This window comes from Ambystoma mexicanum, chromosome 7p, assembly GCF_040938575.1.
Source record: "Ambystoma mexicanum isolate Mex_15411 chromosome 7p, UKY_AmexF1_1, whole genome shotgun sequence".
NCBI classification, from domain to species: domain Eukaryota; kingdom Metazoa; phylum Chordata; class Amphibia; order Caudata; family Ambystomatidae; genus Ambystoma; species Ambystoma mexicanum.
In genome coordinates, this window is record NC_090939.1 from 749,860,691 (window position 1) to 749,878,284 (window position 17,594).

The 17,594-nt window shown below is 44.0% G+C and overlaps 1 protein-coding gene across 4 annotated transcripts in view; it reads left to right on the forward strand.

Moving 5' to 3' along the window:
- The window catches only part of EDAR (ectodysplasin A receptor), a 552,426-nt gene that overhangs the window by 176,371 nt on the left and 358,461 nt on the right, over positions 1 to 17,594 (forward strand). For all 4 annotated transcript variants that reach the window (XM_069636867.1, XM_069636871.1, XM_069636869.1 and 1 more), the window contains exon 2: positions 10,620 to 10,689. In XM_069636867.1, coding sequence (XP_069492968.1) covers positions 10,639 to 10,689 — 51 coding nt within the window. In that variant the 5' untranslated portion in view covers positions 10,620 to 10,638. The remainder of the gene's footprint in view (positions 1 to 10,619; positions 10,690 to 17,594) is intronic.

Here is a 17,594-nt window from a genome sequence, read left to right on the forward strand (position 1 = left end):
TGCAGACCATGCTGCAAGATTCAGGCCTCCCTGAGACCTGAAAGGGACTATTTTTTCATTGGGACTATTTTGCCACTCGGGCGTGGCCGGGGAAGGATACTTACCTGGAACTACTTTGGGGGCTATTTAAGCCACGCCCAGACAGTAGCTCACACTTCGCGTAGTTCTGCATCCAAGCAGCTGAAAGCTCACCGTGTCTGCTCCTGCATCTGGTCTCCAGCCACGCCCGCCTCGATCCTGGAACACCTGCAAGGAAAGAAGAGAAGAGAAAGGTGAAAACCAAGAATTTTACAAAACTTCTTACCTGCATCCGGAACCTCCACGCCAGCGTTCCTGAGAAAAGACTTTCATTTAAAAGCAATGCGTTGCTCGCTGCAGCGCCGCGCTTCACTCACCTGTCCTCGGGAGTTCTTCTGGCTCCACCGCGACTGTCTGCACCGGTCGCCACATCTCTGCGCCTAGGGGAGAGAAGAAGAGACAAAAGGTGAGCAGAAGGAACATATGAGGAAAGCCTAATTTTCCGCCATAACTCTTACCGGTCTTCAGTTGGTGGACCATTCCTCATTTCGGGGCGGCGCTGCTTCGTTGGCAGGTACCGCACCCCAGCCCCTAAGGGGAAAGGACAAAAAGACATTACTGGAGGAATATAAAGACATTAAGAGGGATCGCCCCCATCGCTAACTCACCTGAGTTTACCATCAGCAATTCAATCCCTCAACGCATCGCCTTCATTCTGCACCTGAAACAAAGGACAGATCATAGGTTAGGAAGGCAACAGAAAAGGAGGCTCAACACTTGAACTTACTTAAGGCGTTCCGCTCGGAAAAGTCAAGTGGATTTTGCCAGCGCCATTCTGAAAACCAGTGAAGTAACTGGACTAACACGCGCCCCTGCACCAGAAGCAGGATGGAGAGTTCATCCTTTCAAACCATAAGGTGAGCTTCAACCGGGGATTTCGGAGGAAGTTAGAGAAGAACGAAGGGGGAAGGGGGAAGCAAGTACACTATTCAGCAGACTGTTAATCCCCTTTCTCATCTGCAGAAGGATATTCCTACGGGCCAGACAAGCAAGATTTGAGGGTCCTGTTCAGTCGGTGTTCCGAGTTCTGCGCATCATGCTCGAAGAGGCCACAGCAACCCAGACTAGACCAGCGCCTCCGTGGGAGTCAGGTGAGCGTTACAGTGTCTGGGGTTGCTGTTGGTACTCTTGTTCAGAGGAGAATTGCCTAGCATTTCCAGGGCACGACAAAGACTGATAGGTTTGGGATATTTCTCCTCTGTGAAAGATAGTGAGCTAAAGACTCTGGTTAAGGCTTTTGTAACCAGGACTAATGTCTGGCAGAGAGTCTCCCAGGATCCCCCTTGTTATTTGCATATTTTAAGTAACCTTAGGTCTCCCCTAAGTTAGTAGGGGAATCCAGAAGTGGACTCCTTGCTCACTATTCTTAGAGAGGCAAAGCTGCACCCTACTGAAGAGGTTCAACCAGACTAAAACACGTGTCTGGGGTTGCTGTTGGTACTCTTGTCCAGAGGAGAATTGACTAGCATTTTGTTGCTGGACTGCCAAGGGCAGGAGAAAGACTGATATGTTTGGGATATTTCTCTTCTGTGAAAGATAGTGAGCTAAAGACTCTTGGTAAGGCTCTTGTAACCAGGACTGATGTCTGGCAGAGAGTCTGCCAGGACCCCCTTGTTATTTGCATATTTTAAGTAACTTTGGGTCTCACCCTAAGTTACTAGGGGAATCCAGATGTGGACCCCTTGCTCACTATTCTTAGAGAGTCACAGCTGCACCTTACTGATGAGGTTCAACCAGACCGAAACACGTGTCTGGGGTTGCTGTTGGTACTCTTGTTCAGAGGAGAATTGCCTAGCATTTTCGGTGCTGGACTGCCCGAGGGCAGGACAAAGACTGACATGTTTGGCATATTTCTCCTCTGTGAAAGATAGTGAGCTAAAGACTCTGGGTAAGTCCCTCGTAACCAGGACTAATGTCTGGCAGAGAGTCTCCCAGGACCCCACCTTGTTATTTTCAAATCTAATAACTATTCACAAGCCACAACTGCTGGCCTTGGCAATGTACTTTTAACAGGACTTCAGTTCAAGGTACAGATATGAATCAAGTGGCTATAGGGAGACTTGGGTAAGACATTTTTAATATACCGGTCGCGTACTTACAGCAAAAATGAAGCCATTCACTCCCAACAGACTGGTTAGAAGTAACACTGGCAGACCAAAGTTTGATATTAGTGTTCACAAAGAGGAAATGTTTGGGGAAAAGAGGGGCAGGTAGCGAGTGGGAATGGCCATTGGAATTAGCATGGCCCACAGCAGCCAATAGGTGGGTAGATTACTAAACAATGCCCACAAGCTTTGTGTCCCTCCAAGCTGTACTCCAATGCAATAGTGTCTGCTTATAATTGCATTGAATAGCCAAAACTAAAAAATGCCCTTTTTCTCCTCAACATACTGAGGCAGCAATTACTATAATGTGGCAGTACATTACACCAGACTCTAATCAAGACAACCAATTAAATGTATGTTAGATTTTCCTCCTTGAGTGAAATTCTCCCCGCTTTGTGAGTCCCCCAGCATTGTTACTGCACTATTGGATTATTGGACTGATTCTCACTCGAGTGGGAGCCATTTTCCGCACTCACTCATTCTTTCACTCTGACCATGGTAAGCCTTTTTTCCTCTTTTTGGTACTTTCTAATGGAGGTGTGCTTTCTTCCATCTTTTATTTCATCTGCCTTTTATTATTGCAGCCCGCAGCACTTTTCTGTGCAGTGTTGCTGGCAGCTCCTTGAGCTTCCCTTTTTATTCTGACCTGTGTGGACTCATGTCACCAGAGCAGCTTTGTGTCCCACCTGTAATTTATTTTGCAAGATCAGCACGCCCACCTTAAGTTGATTGCTGAGGGGAAACAATGTCTCCCTTCTTCTCGCTTTTCGAGCAACAGGTTAATCTAGCAGGCTGGTGGCAGTGTACCTTTTTGCATCACTTTTTGTGTGCTTTTGTCAAAGGCTGACTTTGCAGCTGCGGTAAGGGACACAAGGGTCCCCATATGCCTAAAATGATGGCTGTAATTTTTAATGCCTTTTTCTTTCTTGAGCCTTCTTCTATGTGCCTGGGTGGTGGAGGTCTTGATGGGTCTTTTGTCTTTGGCAGGCTTCCCTTGCAAAGCCCACCAAGACTCTCTGAGTGCCTGGAAGGCAGGAAGTGGGGAAATTGACCGAAACTCCCCTGGTCTTTGTCCTGCAATGTGCCTGCATGGAACCAGTTTGTGCAGAAAGGCTGGCTGTCCCCATTGGACAGCCACTCTCCAAGTTTGAATGGATTCATGTGATTATTGGGTCCAGATGGTTTTCCTGCATAAAAGGCGATGGTCCTGGAGCAGAAACTCAGAGGCGACCACTGGACTGAAGATCTGAAGAGAAATTCATAGAAGGATGTCCCCAGCAACTTCCAGCAACCGCCAGATCCATTGAGTGACCGCTGCTGCCCCGACCCTGAATTCTGTGTCACAGGGATGGTGGACTGGTGGGCCTTAGCAGTCTAAAGATCACCTTCATTTTGCACCATCCCTTGAAGAGTTGCGACATCACAGGCCTGCAAATTCCCAATACCCTGGGACCTGGGCCATTTTGCACTGCATCGTCTTGTGAAGCACGGTTTCAGCTGAAACCTTGTGGCCATCCTTCTGGGCGTGCAGTGACTCGTTCCCGTTCCTAGACGTCCTCTCAGCCAATACAAGAACCGCAAACCAGAGGTAAGTCTGACGGACGACAACCATCACTATTCCGAAGCCTGCGAAGGGCTCAAATTAACCAGTGCCATGAGGATCCTCTGCTTGGTGTCTCACTGCAAGAGTGCCACTTTCTGATCCCTCCAAAATTCCTTCTTCAGCCGCCAAGTCCATGAAACCTGAATCGGAGTCTGCTGCCACCTCACCATGGGGACCGTCCTGTGGCATTGTGTTCTTCATTGAAAAGGTACTGTGCTGCTCCTAGGTACTTACCTGGGACTTGCTGCATTGCTCCTTTGCTCCTAGGGGGCTGCATGCATTCAATTAATCCTTGAAGCCCTCCGGGGCCCACCTTGAGCTACATTGGGGTGGACAGCCCATTGTGCTCTACCTTGCCTTGGGACACTTGTCCTTGGGGCAATCGAGCTAGGGAAACTGTTACTTTCCTTGCCAAACTAAACCTGACTGTTACCAACCTGCAAACTTGAAGAGTTTCTGCTGACTTTGCTCATTTGATCCCTAAAGTCTGTTTTCTTGCCTTGTCTTCAAGAGCCCTTCATCACTGGTGCCCAAGAGCCCCCTACGACTTTGTGAGACTCACCCAAGACAGGGTTGGACTTTCTAAGATATGCTAAGCTCAGTTATAAAAAGTTATCAAAGTTTCTATAAATTTGCATATATTTTTCAGGAGGTTTGATTATGTGATTTGTTACCATTATCTGTGAATATTGCAACTGTTCTCCGCTTATATTATTATGTGATAGTACTAACCTTACTTGAATGCTACAATCCTTAGTGTATATAAATAAATACCTATTTTATATATAACTCGTAGTGTGTAAGAGTTTCCTTGAACTAAGTGTATGCTCTGAGTTCTGTGTGCCTCACTACAGCCCTCTTAGTCTAAGCCTGGCTGCTCAGCGAATGCTACCAACTTTTTGGTGTAACCCTCTCCATCCAAGGCGGGCTTTCTAAAGTCTTGTCACAAACAGGACTTTGGCAAAAATACAACTAACTGTATGTATCATAACATGCAATTTTGGGTATCATTACATTGCACACAGTGCATGAATCCATGTTCAGAAACCTTTTGGCAAATAGTACATCATGTTAATATCCACACTAGTGGATGTTCTTCTAAAAACAAACATAGGCATAGACAATAGTTTTGGTGTTTGTGTAGGCATTGAATAGACATTTTCCAGGCACTACCATGATAGTACTATTTGGCCATAAAACGATAACATAGAAAATGGTATTAGTGTCTGGGCATATTCTGACAGTGCCTGGCAGATAACATTCTAATGCCAATGTTTTTTTCAACAGGTTTGTGCAAGGCAAGATGCAGGGGAAAACATGCTGATGGTATGCCTAGTTAAGACATTGTTATTACATCAGGAGCTGACTTCCAGCTGCAATCACAGTATTACTTTTCAGAAGACTGTGTACAAATAACAAAGGCATCACCTTAAAACCACAGAGCTATCGCAAAGAGCTCTAAGAGAAGGTGGGTGGGCGGTTTTGGAAAAGCCATTTGTGGGAATGGCTGTAGGGACTAGCGTGGCCATGGGCAGAAAATGAATGGGTACAAAGTCAAACAACACCCACGGACTGTGTGCCCCTCCTCACATCCCATTTTTCTCCTCTCCTCAATTCCTATGCTAATAGCTGCATTGATTACAGTGCCACCAAATAGAAAACTGAACGGAGTGTGGTCACATGAAAAGTTGCACAATGTTGCATATCTACCTTCTGCCCAATATTTAATTGTTTATGCTGACAAAGATCTCGGTTAATCAGCTGCCAGACTAAAACCATGTTTGACAATTGATTTTGTTGTTCGGTAACACATTCGTGTTGAACAATATATCACATGAGCAGTGGCACAATCCATGCTTGCTGATAATTCAGTAAACAAAATTAACTGTAAACAGTTCTTCTCCTTTGTGGCTTAGTACACTCCCTGTAGTTATTCAACAGAAAGTATCTCAAAGTATCTCATAAGTAACGAAATGGAAAGTAGAAGCATTCAAATGAGGTGACATGATAAAACAGATGATCATGATTGTCAAGTTTCATGCACATGAAGCTAACCCAATGGTAAACCTCTTTCCAACTTAACTACAAGGGTTAGCCTACTCCACATGAAAGATGAGATGAAGATATCCTAAAATCATTTTACTTTGATAAGGATAATGTATATTGAAGTCATATCATTGTTTAATGATGGGGAAAAGTAAGCACTTTACCCAGAGAGACTCCGGACCACACCCTCAACTGTGGGAGTGTGCTACGTCCGACCTATGCCAGGAAAGGCTTTAATATATAGTAAACCAGAGGTTGGACTGTGGTCTCTTCTTTTCAGTATTCAGGAGGAATAAAGGGCCTGTTTAACAAAGTACAAAAGGGTGAAGACACACCATAATCACATCACCACTTTTGTGTTAAAAAAAACTTCATTTTATTCAGTAATTACACACAACATGATCATAATTCATACTACATAAACCTTGATAAAAACGACATATATCACAAATACAAAACACTTTAAAAAACTGCTAAAGTGCTCGAGTGACATTTTCAATTCCCTATCCCACATTACTGAAACAGTCCAAAAATCAATCTGGGTTCTGCGATAGGATGCAGACTGTTGAATTAATCATCTGTCCTCTCACTCATTCTGCTCAACATGTTTCTGTTCATTAACCTTCCTGTCGTGAACATTCTTCAGGAGCTGTTCTTTTGGTCACTATTTGTATTCTGCAGTTCTGGAATCTCTATCTCGTTCTAAGAACCTCTTCCTTCAAAAACTTCTCCCTTATACTGTAGGGGGTCTATGGCAGTGTAAATCAGGGTGAGTGTCTCAGTCACTGTAAAAGCTCACACTGCTTTTCCACCTCTCTAGGCAGACGACATACTGTCCTGGATCACATGGTTGTGGGGTTGGGGACGAGGCAGAAAATGAAGTTCCCCTTTTCAGGGCTAACTTTATACCTGGAATGGGTCACTTGTGTGGTAAATATTGGAAGGTTCAGGTGCTCCAACAGGACAGCCTCTTGCTTCTGAAATGCTGTCAGCAGTGTCAAGTTGTAGCCTGGAATTTGCATGTTTCATCTTAAAAATGGTAAGAATATATCAGAACATTTTGATTAGGTTGTTTTAAGCTTTATTAATTAGAATGGTCCACATCTCCATAGATGTTGAAGTCACTAAACCTGAGCTCAATGCCCCTTCCTTTCCTGATTAACATAATTCATATCAAATCACATGTATTTTTCAACAAAAGTATGGGGCATCACTGGAGAGGAGGTTGTCGCCATAAATACGGGACTCAGGGACTTTGTTTTCAATCGAAACGAGGATGACGGAAACGGCCATAACAACTAAAAATGTTCATAGGAACTGGAGATGGACAAGGCAGACTAGGGAGGGCTGCGGTGGCAATCTAGTGATGATCAGTGGCACACTGTTGTGAAAGGGAGGGAGAACGCAGTGTGTACCAATAAACACGATACAAAAATTAATCAGCAGAAAAATCAGTTGTGACTCCAAAAATGGGGCCCACGAAGAGACACCCGATCACAAAGAGCATATCACTGAAATTCTTTTATTAGCCTGTGCAATAATAACAAAGACGGTGCTAAAAGGAAATATTGTGGTTACTCAACAGGCAGGTGTGGCATGGAGATGGATCTATTCACGCTTGGCAGGAGACAGATGTAGGCAGGCACGGTAATCAGTGCTGTAGATAAGATTTGGAAGTGGGAGTATTTTACTGCCTATTTTTTAAAGTTGGGAGTAAAATGATTTTTTAGGGAGTAAAAATGTAAGTCCAATTGCCGAAGGGAGTATTTTATAAGCGAGTAACAATCAGTTTCAACTGGAAAATGGAAATGCTTTTGTAACAATTATTCCTTAGCACCTAGTTATTCATACATATTAAAAGATACAGGTTTACTTCTTCTGATCAGGCAATACCAATAGTCATTTCTTCCTGTGGTACAACATGCACTACTGTTCCAAACATACGCATGGAGCTGTGTGGGTGAAAGCAGGGTCACAAGGCCCTATGTGTCACTTTCCTATTTTTTGTTGGGAGGATTTTTACCCCCTATTTTTTTTTGTGGCAGTATTTGCCAATTTCTAGGGAGTAAAAGTGTCCGATACACTGTAGGGCTGATATTAATGCACGTTTTGGGACTTATAAATACTTAACCCACCTCTTACCTGTCTCCCGCGTCCCCAGCTTGCCTGAATTTCTGGATCACTCTGGGTATGCCGCTCTATGAAAAGGACTTGGTCAGAAAGTGCAATAGATATAAGAATTTCCCAAACCTATAGGAAGAAGCATTAGGTTCAAATAAAGGTATAACAATTTGATTCAAGTAAATTCTATTTAAATATTTCTTCTGTTTTGGAGTTAATCCATAGTTTAGTATCCCGTTTTCCTCTTCCTTCGAGATTCTAATGGCCTCATTACACGATAGGTGGTAAGGGTTTACCGGTACCGGTATTTTACTGGTACCGGTAAACCCTTACCACCTTACTACGAGGTCCCTTTGCGGGTTGGAGAATTTAACGCCTGCTTTTTGCAGGCGTTAAAACCAACCCGCAAAGGGACCAGGGAGCTAATTACGGTTCCGCAATTTGCGGTGCCGTAATTAGCACCTTCCCCATTCCCATTATGCCCTATGGGGCAAAAATGGGAATGGGGAAGGGCAATGGGGGAAGGGGGAATTACCGCCCCACCAACCTTGGAATTGGGCGGTAATTCCCCTTTCCACCAAGGTGGTGCCGGTATTTTACCGGCATGGACCAAGGTGCTAAAAGCACCTTGGTCCACCGCCGTCCGTGTGATAAGGCCCTATGTATTGTGTTTTTTTTGTTGTTGTTTTCCAGGTAAACATTACATTTTATTTAGGTTTCTTGGAATGCATCAAGTTAAAACAAAGATGGTAATCGAATCTTTCTCGACTGGAAACAATATATAAGTCGAGAAGCAAGGTTTGATTCACGTGTATTTGCTTCACGGAATGTTTAATTACACACTTTCGGAGTATTGGACCAAAGTTGATACAAAACAACTCTTATTTCTTGAGGTTCGGAGATCTAAATCTTATTGTAGGCTCCGTTCCTCAAATTTCATACATGATCCCTCCTGATATTTGTTAGGATTGGGATCAAGTTTGTGGGCAGGCTCGTGGATCTCACTGATCCATCTTTGCTTAGGGCATTTTCCCTCCTGTGTTGCCCCCTCAGCAGGACCAGTACAACCACAAGATTCCTTCTGGGAAAGCTTAGGTTCACACCCAGTAGCCAGAGTACCAAATTGGGGCCCCTCCATCCTGCTGGTTTTGATTGTAGCCCCTATTTGGGGATCCTCAGGAGTGATCCCAATACTTTTTGTCATTTTACAGAAAACCTCAAGACGAGGCTGGGTACGTTTAGTGCCAGACTGGGAAACCTTGGAAATAACCCCGGTTGAAGTAGCCCTAGAAACCTCAGGCTTAATGTTAGTTCCCAGAAGGGAAACCTCAGAGGAAAATCTGGCTGTTTTAGCCCCTTGACCGGAAACCTCAGACGAAACTTTGGAATCCAGGTTAGATCCCCTTCTGGACACCTCAGGGAGAACCCTAGTACAAGAGCCACTTGGACCCCTCGTGGAACCAGAAGAACCTGGAAGGAGTCCCCGAGCTGGGGTGCACTTAAATGGAATGAACTTACTGGACACCTCCTTTTTTCGTCAGTTGACTGCTGTAAATGTGGTGGAGGAAGCCATTGGGACACCTCCTCCATCCTGATGAGCCTACTCTGGAGTGACCAGAGAGAGAGTGAGTCGCAGTAGAGACAAGAGTCCCACCGATGTTCTGGGCCAAAGCAATCCAGACAGAGAGAATGGGGATCCGCCCTCGCAAAATGATGTTCGCACGGAGAACAAGACACAAATCCCTAATGCTCCGGCATAGACGCAGATGAAGACGACCATGGAACCAGAGCAGGACGATGAAGGACAAGTGGGAAAAGAAGAAAAGAATCCCCACGATGCAAGTGCATCTGACCCCGACCACACACAGAAAAGGACTGAAGGACGATGCACGGGGCGGAGCTCAGGAAGGCGAGGTTACGGCCTCGTGCGGTGGCTCCGCATATAAATAAAAGAAGGACAAAAAGTAATTTTTAATGCTTCAAAGTGCTCCAGTCCCGTCCCGAAGGAAGGAATGTCCAAAAGTATGAAGGAAAGGAGATGGGACGTAAGAGTATGTGGAAACAGGGCGCTTGGGGGTGCGAGCCCCCCAAATGAAAACATTTGGTATTTTTTTGGTATTCGGGTTTTGGCAAAACGTACCTCGTTATAACATTTTTTGTTAAAATCACATACAAACTGCACCAACCTTGCGCTGGCCTAACCAAGCAAAGCACACGGCTGTTTTTTTTTCTTTTTAAATTGCTATTAGCATCTCGTAGCTTCACTGGCCTATTGACAGCTCCGGGGCCCAGTATGAAAGTCTTGCTTCGTTCGAGGCAATAACTTGGGCCGGGCCATTACCAACCTGTGAAGCCCACCAAACAGGTGCTTATTACTATATTAAAAACCTAACTCAGAACCTTTATCTCATAGCTAGACTTTTCCAGAAATCTTTATGAGAAATAACTTGCATTATATGCTTAGGAGCCCAGATCCACATCCCCTAGAGTAAACAATCACGATGCAGCTTAGCAGGTGTTTCTGACTCCTGGGCTGCAATGTATTGTACAAGCTAGTGGGTGCATAGACATTGATGTCAGGGTCCTGCATTATAAGCTGCAGAAATGTTCAAGCATTGCTTTGTTTTTGTTTTTTTATGAAACACTGACTCTCTGTACCATTGCAGGACACAGTAGCAGGGGGATATGGCCAAGCCGGAGGAGTGCCGATGGACACGTGTGTTCCGATTCATCATGGTAAGCCTTTTAAAATAGGTAGTAACAATGATATGCCCCCCAATGACAATCTTCACTTGTGTATAGGCGCGTTACAAATGCCATATCATAATCTTCACCCCACATCCACCCCGCGCTCTTCTCCAGAAATGTATAGAGGGATTTAATCCCACCAGCAAGGCACAAATGGAAGCTCTGAGTTTGTACATTTCCACTGAGTAAACATCATGTTTTAGTTTGAAAGAGTTCAACCAAAAGATCAGAATGAAAAATCAATCACAGACCATTCTGCTCGGTTTGCATCTCATCTGTGTGATGCAATTAATATGCTGACGTGGCTTCTATCGTGGAATGAAATCCCTCCATAATTGTCTGCAGTGGAGGGTGTGCTGTGTTCTTTGTCACAGGCAAGGTATCCTTCATTCTGCATGTTTTAATGGATGGTGACGTCTCATTTGCTTTTATCAACTGGAAAATGAGGCTCCTTGATATTTTATAAAATGTGCATCCTTAAATGATATTAGGTTTTAAGTTGCTTCATGATCAGCTTGTGGCTATGGGGCCCAACCAAAAGCCTGTCTCTGGCTACCAGTTAATAACACAGGTCGACATGGGAATTAAAACCAATATCAATAATTGGAAAAAATAATGTAACATATTGTTAAATAGACTGATTTTATGAACAGGACTTTAACAGCCACGGTACACATCTAGATGTGTCAGATAAATATTAGACTCGTACATTAAAAGTGTAGTCATACACACATCCCTCCCACCTAGGGGTGTAATGGATAACACATTTGGTATGCAACCAAATACCGAATAGTGTGTCAGTTGAAGCCGAATAGTTGTTCTATTTAATAAATCAGGTTTCATGTTTGAAAAATTCACTTTTTTCGAAAATGTGTTTCCATGTTCCATTTATTTCTCTTTATTGTAATCAACATCTCACCTTATTTAAAGCACGCAAGCCAGAAAAGAATAGATTGACAAAATAGCCGGTAATATATATTTGGAAGTATGTTGCATATGAAAAACCAGTGCTACTCAAAGTGGCAAACTTCACACATGCAAAGTGCTGGGTTTCATAGCACAAAACGGATACCTAAATTGCCACTGCAATACACTGCCACTGTATGTGACCTGACAGGTATAAGTACCTTGCCATCTCTTGCAAGGTACTTATACCTGTCAGGTCACATAAAAATCTATAAATTATTTCTGACCGCTCATGCATGACACAATTCGAGGGTGCATGTGAGATAAATCAACTCCATATAGCAAACATTGGAGAGGATTCTCCCAGAGAGGCCAATAGAGTTGATTGAATTGAATTGATATTTTATTTCTATCGCGCTCGTACACAAGTGTTTCAGAGCGTGACAAGGCAAGGGAGGGGAACAGGAGAGAACAAATCAACGATCTTACTAGGTCAAGTGACATTGAGAACACGCAAGTGCATGGGAGTGGGGGAGGGGGAAAAGTGCATGGAAGGGGGAGAAGTGGAAAGTGTGGGGCAAAGGAGAAACAGATAAATAATAATAAATAAATAATAAAGGCAACAAACAGTGGTAGTGCAGCCAGCAAGTGGCAAGTGCTGGGTTTAAGGCAGCAGACAGGGTAGGTCTGATAAGTGAAGGAAGCAGAAATCGTGGGACTTTATGGGTACAGATACAGACCCCAGTGCAAGGGGTAGCCCAGAGGCAGTGCGGGAGGGTGGCAGGGTGACCAGGTACCTGGTCCCGGAGGGCAGGGGGTGGCCAGGTGCACGGTGCCAAGAGAGAACAGATCAGCAGGGGAGAGGGGGTGCGAAGGCAGAAGCAAAGAGGAAGGTCTTGAGGTGCTTCCAGAACCGGAGATGGTTCTCCTCAAGTTTTAGAGTGGCAGGGAGGCTGTTCCAGAGGGGGGCCCCAGCCGATGACAGAGATCTACCGCCAGCTCGTTTCTTTGAAAAACGACTGACCCTGAGGGAGTTAGAGGTAGAGGAGCGGAGTGCTCGAGAAGGGAGGTATTTGCGGAGGGATAGCTGAAGGTATTTTGGAACCAGGCCCCAGAGAGCCTTGTGGACAATGCGGAGGGTTTTGAATTTAATCCTTGCATCCACTGGGAGCCAATGGAGAGATTTCAGAGCTGGAGAAATACAATCCCAGGGCGTGAGGCCAAGGACAAGTCTCACAGTCCTGTTCTGGATTAGTTGCAGAGGGCGGAGAGTACAGGCAGGTAGATTTAGAAAGAGGCAGTTACAATAGTCCAACCTAGAGAGAACCAGAGCTTGGGAGACAGTGAGCTTCTGGGGGAGGGAGAGGAAAGGCAGAGTACCTCTGAGGAGGTGCAGTAGGAAGTTTGACTTTTTAGAGTCATCAGAGATGTGGATGGAGAAGGAAAGTGTGGAGTCAAAGATGACCGCAAGGTTCTGAACCTCGCAAGTGGGGGTAGGAGGAGGGCCAAGGGAGGCTGGCCAGAGAGTGAGGGGAAAGGATGGTGAAGCTGTGCCGATGAAGAGGATCTCCGTCTTGCTGGCATTCAGACAAAGATATTGGCGGCACACCAATCCTGAATGGCAGTTAGGCCAGGGGTAATGGCGTGTAGCAAAACAGGAAGGCAAATGCATCTGCCCAGACTCTAAAAGCTCAAAGAAGGCACTTACCTGTTGGGCAATTGCACAATTCCGCAATTCCACAATATCTCAATCTTTGCCCTCTTCAAACACCTCCTTTCCACAACTCTAGAGGATGCAAGGCTCCATGGCCTTTTCTCTGTCTCGCACGCAGCCCTCCACCTCATCACACCAGCAGATACAGTGCTCTCTATCGTGCTCTTTCCTCTCTCCCATCTTTCTTTTTAGTGCAGATTGGCCTTTAAGGTTATTAGAGAGATTTCCCAATAAGAAGGATCTCCCAAGAGGCCAATGTGGGTTGGAAAATGTTGTCTGCGTCTTGCACTACCTGACATGTAACTGACTTATCCCCAGCCCTATTGACCTATAAGAGGCAGCTCACATGTTGGGAAGTCTTCTGATTTCCAAACATCCTTCCCTCTTGTCGATTTTGCCAACAGAGCATAATCCTTTGCCTATGACCAATACAAAGAATATGAACTTAATAAATAGATTACTACCCCCAAAAACATAGTGGTATACAGCTACATATATTTTGTTTACAAGGACATGTATCGCAGCCCAGCTGAGTGTTAAATTGCAATAGATTTATACAAAATGTCTTCAATTGCTGCCAAAAATGTAAATAATTGCCCATCCCAATTCCCAAATTTTAAACCAATACAATATTATAAAGGAAAAGGATCATAAACAGACCTGGAGTGTTAAATTGAACAAGTGTACAAGAAAACCTATTGGTAATCATCAATAGAATTAGTACAATAGACAAATACAGAAGCACAATTAAGTACATAGAGGTGTTACTCTACAAAATGTATATACTTTTACATGTCCTTTCCTAGAGCTGCATCTATATTTGCAATTCAGTTTATTAGGAGAATCGGACTGAGGTAGGGTGGTAGCTGAGAGCTAAGGATTTGCTATCTTCCAACAATTTGCTATCTTCTAAACTTGGCTGACCCGGGCAGAAAAGCACTTGCCACAGCAGCAGGAGCACTCCTCGGGAGCAGCATAGGTAGTCTAAGGCGAGATGCAAAGTAAAAAGGGAACACAACACAAAGAGCCTCATTACATGTATGGTGGAATTATCAATGGTAATTTTGACAAATTCATTCACTATTACGACCATAATACTGCCATGGAACAGGAGGTAAGTCCTACAGAATTCATGGTAGTGTCATTCCCTATCATGGAATTTCTTAGGACTCCAATGGAGTTTGGAGGAATTACTGGCAGCAGTAATTCTGCTGATGGGAATGCCTCAGGTTTTTTTAAAGGTAAGGAGGACGGAAAAGATTCAGCCAAGTGCTGGACCTATTTCCTCCACTTTCACTCCAAACTCCAAATATGGCGCTATGGTAAAATTGGCAGTAATTCATTTCTTTTTTAACCACAGTGCCATACTCGCAATGAGGCTGAAAGCAAACAGTAGCACAGCAAGCGGAAAGCACTAGCAAGGATAAGAAGAGCCTGGTGGAGAACTAACAATAAATAACTACCTATTGAAAAGATGAAACTTCATGAACCCCAAGCCTTCTGAGGCGCGGTAGTGTTGCCAGATGGCAACACGTCAGCAGGGGTAGCCTACTCCAGTCCTTGGCTTTAGTTTTACTTCAGTACATTTTATGGATTCGATTGACCCAACACAGAATCTCCCAGAGGCAACTCATGAGAGAGGAAGGTGGGACAGGAACTTGGTGTCCGTTGTGGCATGGAGTCAACTGGCAACTCTGTCTGTGGTCAGTGTCGTAACCAATCCAGCTAATGGAATTGCAGCCAATCACTATTAAGTAACAAGACTCCAGTTTCAAAATGGCCTATGAATGGAGGCTGAAAGGCACCAAGCCACACTACAAAAGCAGAGTGGAACCTAATTTCTTTGAGTGCAGGCTTGCCAATGCCACGTATATCCCTATGTGAATCCTCTGCGTTATCTATTCCCTCGCCCTCGAGTTCCCCACCCTATTCACCCTCCTTTTTTCCTGTTTCCTTCTGCTCTATTGTAACTGTATTTCATTAACTGACCATGCAAAGAGTCATCAGCCAAATGCAAATAAAATAAAATCAAGTTCATTATGCCTAATTGAACATTTGACTTGTGTGTCTGTCAAAGAGCACACATGATTGTTCGAAGAAAGCAACTGGGTTCATACGAATTATCTTCAACTTGTCCTTTTTTCCTGTTTAGCCTATTACCCTATTACCAGGACCATACAATGCATCAGGCATCCGGGCGGCCTAATGTAAAGAATGGGAAGAAATGGGCCTTAACCACTGTTACATGCCTGTGGCTTTCCCTCTTAAATTCTGCATCTAGCCCCAGTTTAGCCTTTATTCAACCAGGGATTCTGCCAGGCCATGCTGACTCCAAGGTTCCAAACACCTTTTGTAACTATATTGTATTTAACCAGCTTTTTGGATTTGATCGTATTATATAGGCTGGCATTCCAGCCTACAGTTCTGGAGGGATGGCAGGTGTTATCGCCCCTTGCCCTCGTTGTGCGCCCTTGACTTCCCCTGGAGCTAACAATTCACATATGGGCCAGTAGAAAACGACACAGCCCCCCCCCGCCGAGCTGTTACAGAGATATTATGTGAATATTTTCATGTTAGATTTGTCATGTCACTTGTTGCGTTGTCCGTCTTTCCTCCTGCTTTTTAATTCTGTATTTCACTATTTATTTTATTTTTGTTTTTTACGATGAGGGGCTCCGTTTGTTACGATGATATTTTATATTCTGTAGAGCCGGGGTCCACAAACTTTGGCTCTCCAGATGTTTTGGACAACAACTCCCTTTAGCCCCAGTCTGTATATGCAAATGTGAGGGATAATGGGAGTCATAGGCCAAACCAAGCAGGTCGCTGACTCCTGCTTTGGAGATTAGATGGAAGCGGGTTCTGACTTCTTGTGGATTTGCGTATCACCTTCCATGGGTGATGGTACTAACTGGCGGATTAACCCATTTGCTTTACATCGCTTATGAGTAGCTGATGTCACTCGAACCTGTAGGTTAATCAGGAGCAGTAATGCCCTGTAAGATTTAAAAACAAAAGCTTAATGTCGTTCAGAGATTGAAAAAAGGACATGATAGAGCACACCATTGAAAAAACAACAAGAGTGAGTAAGAGAAACAAACGTGAAATAGCACACTGCAGTCTAGAATGTGCCTCAACTCACACTTTAAATTGTTTGAAGTGGGAGGCAGGCAACATTGGGAACCAGGATTGCACATGGGTTTTGGGTATGGGCCTATGTAGTGAGTAGTTACTACAACGTAGTCATCGTTTTGTGCATTTCTAACACATTTTGTAAATTATGGTGGGTTTGAAAAAAGCCAGGCAATGCCCTTCTTCCTGTTGTCAGTCTTGGTTTGATAAGGCTAGATATAAAGGACATTACCTTATAAGATAATGACAATTTCCTCATATGGGGAAAAAAGGTCACGCCTTTTGGCTAATTTGCATATCCCTGGTGCATTGCTAAGTGGGTCTGATATGAAGGTATAGTTCCAGGGATGGTTAATAGGTGGTGCTGCACTTTTGTGACTTTTAAACTGAAATGTCATATTCTAAGAAAAACATGTTATTGGGTTCCCTGGAATCGATTTGACTTTGGCAGTAAATAGGGAGGACTCATGCATCTTGAATCATAACAGTTTACTTGAATGTTAGGCCACACCTCTGCCTTGGTGAATGGGTTGCACCTTAAGAAATACACCATCTGCAACATTGAAGCATTATTTCTGCTCTTTCCAGTCCTTTACTCAAATGCCACAAATTCTCCCTTCTCTACTCCCTGTTTCAGCCTTGCTTTACCCAAAGGCCAATTTGCAAATTATTCCAAATATCAATGAACTAATACTTCTTCCGTGCTCCCTGTGTCCCAATAACTTCTCATTTCAAGTAAACTGCATTATCTTGTCCAAAACAAAGACATAAATCCCAAAATTCAAGAACACCATGCAGAAATTGGATAGATGAGGGATTTAAAGATCAATTTTGCACAAATGTTGGAAAAGTCTCCTCTATTTCAAGAACAAACAAGCAAAATGTAACAAAACTCAAAAAGAAAAAGAAAATATAGCATTAACAAGATTGGTTTACTTTTATCTCATTCTGTGTTTCGACAGTTTGAACCGTGCCAAAAAATCCATGAATCGGGCCCTGAGGGTCTAATTTGTGAGATGAGCTCACTGACATTTCCTCTGATATCTTATCACCATTCACTCTCCTGTGTCACTGTAAAAGGAAAGATTGTCAATGACAGCTACTTTTCACAATGAATCTCTTAATCACAGGACTCTTTTGG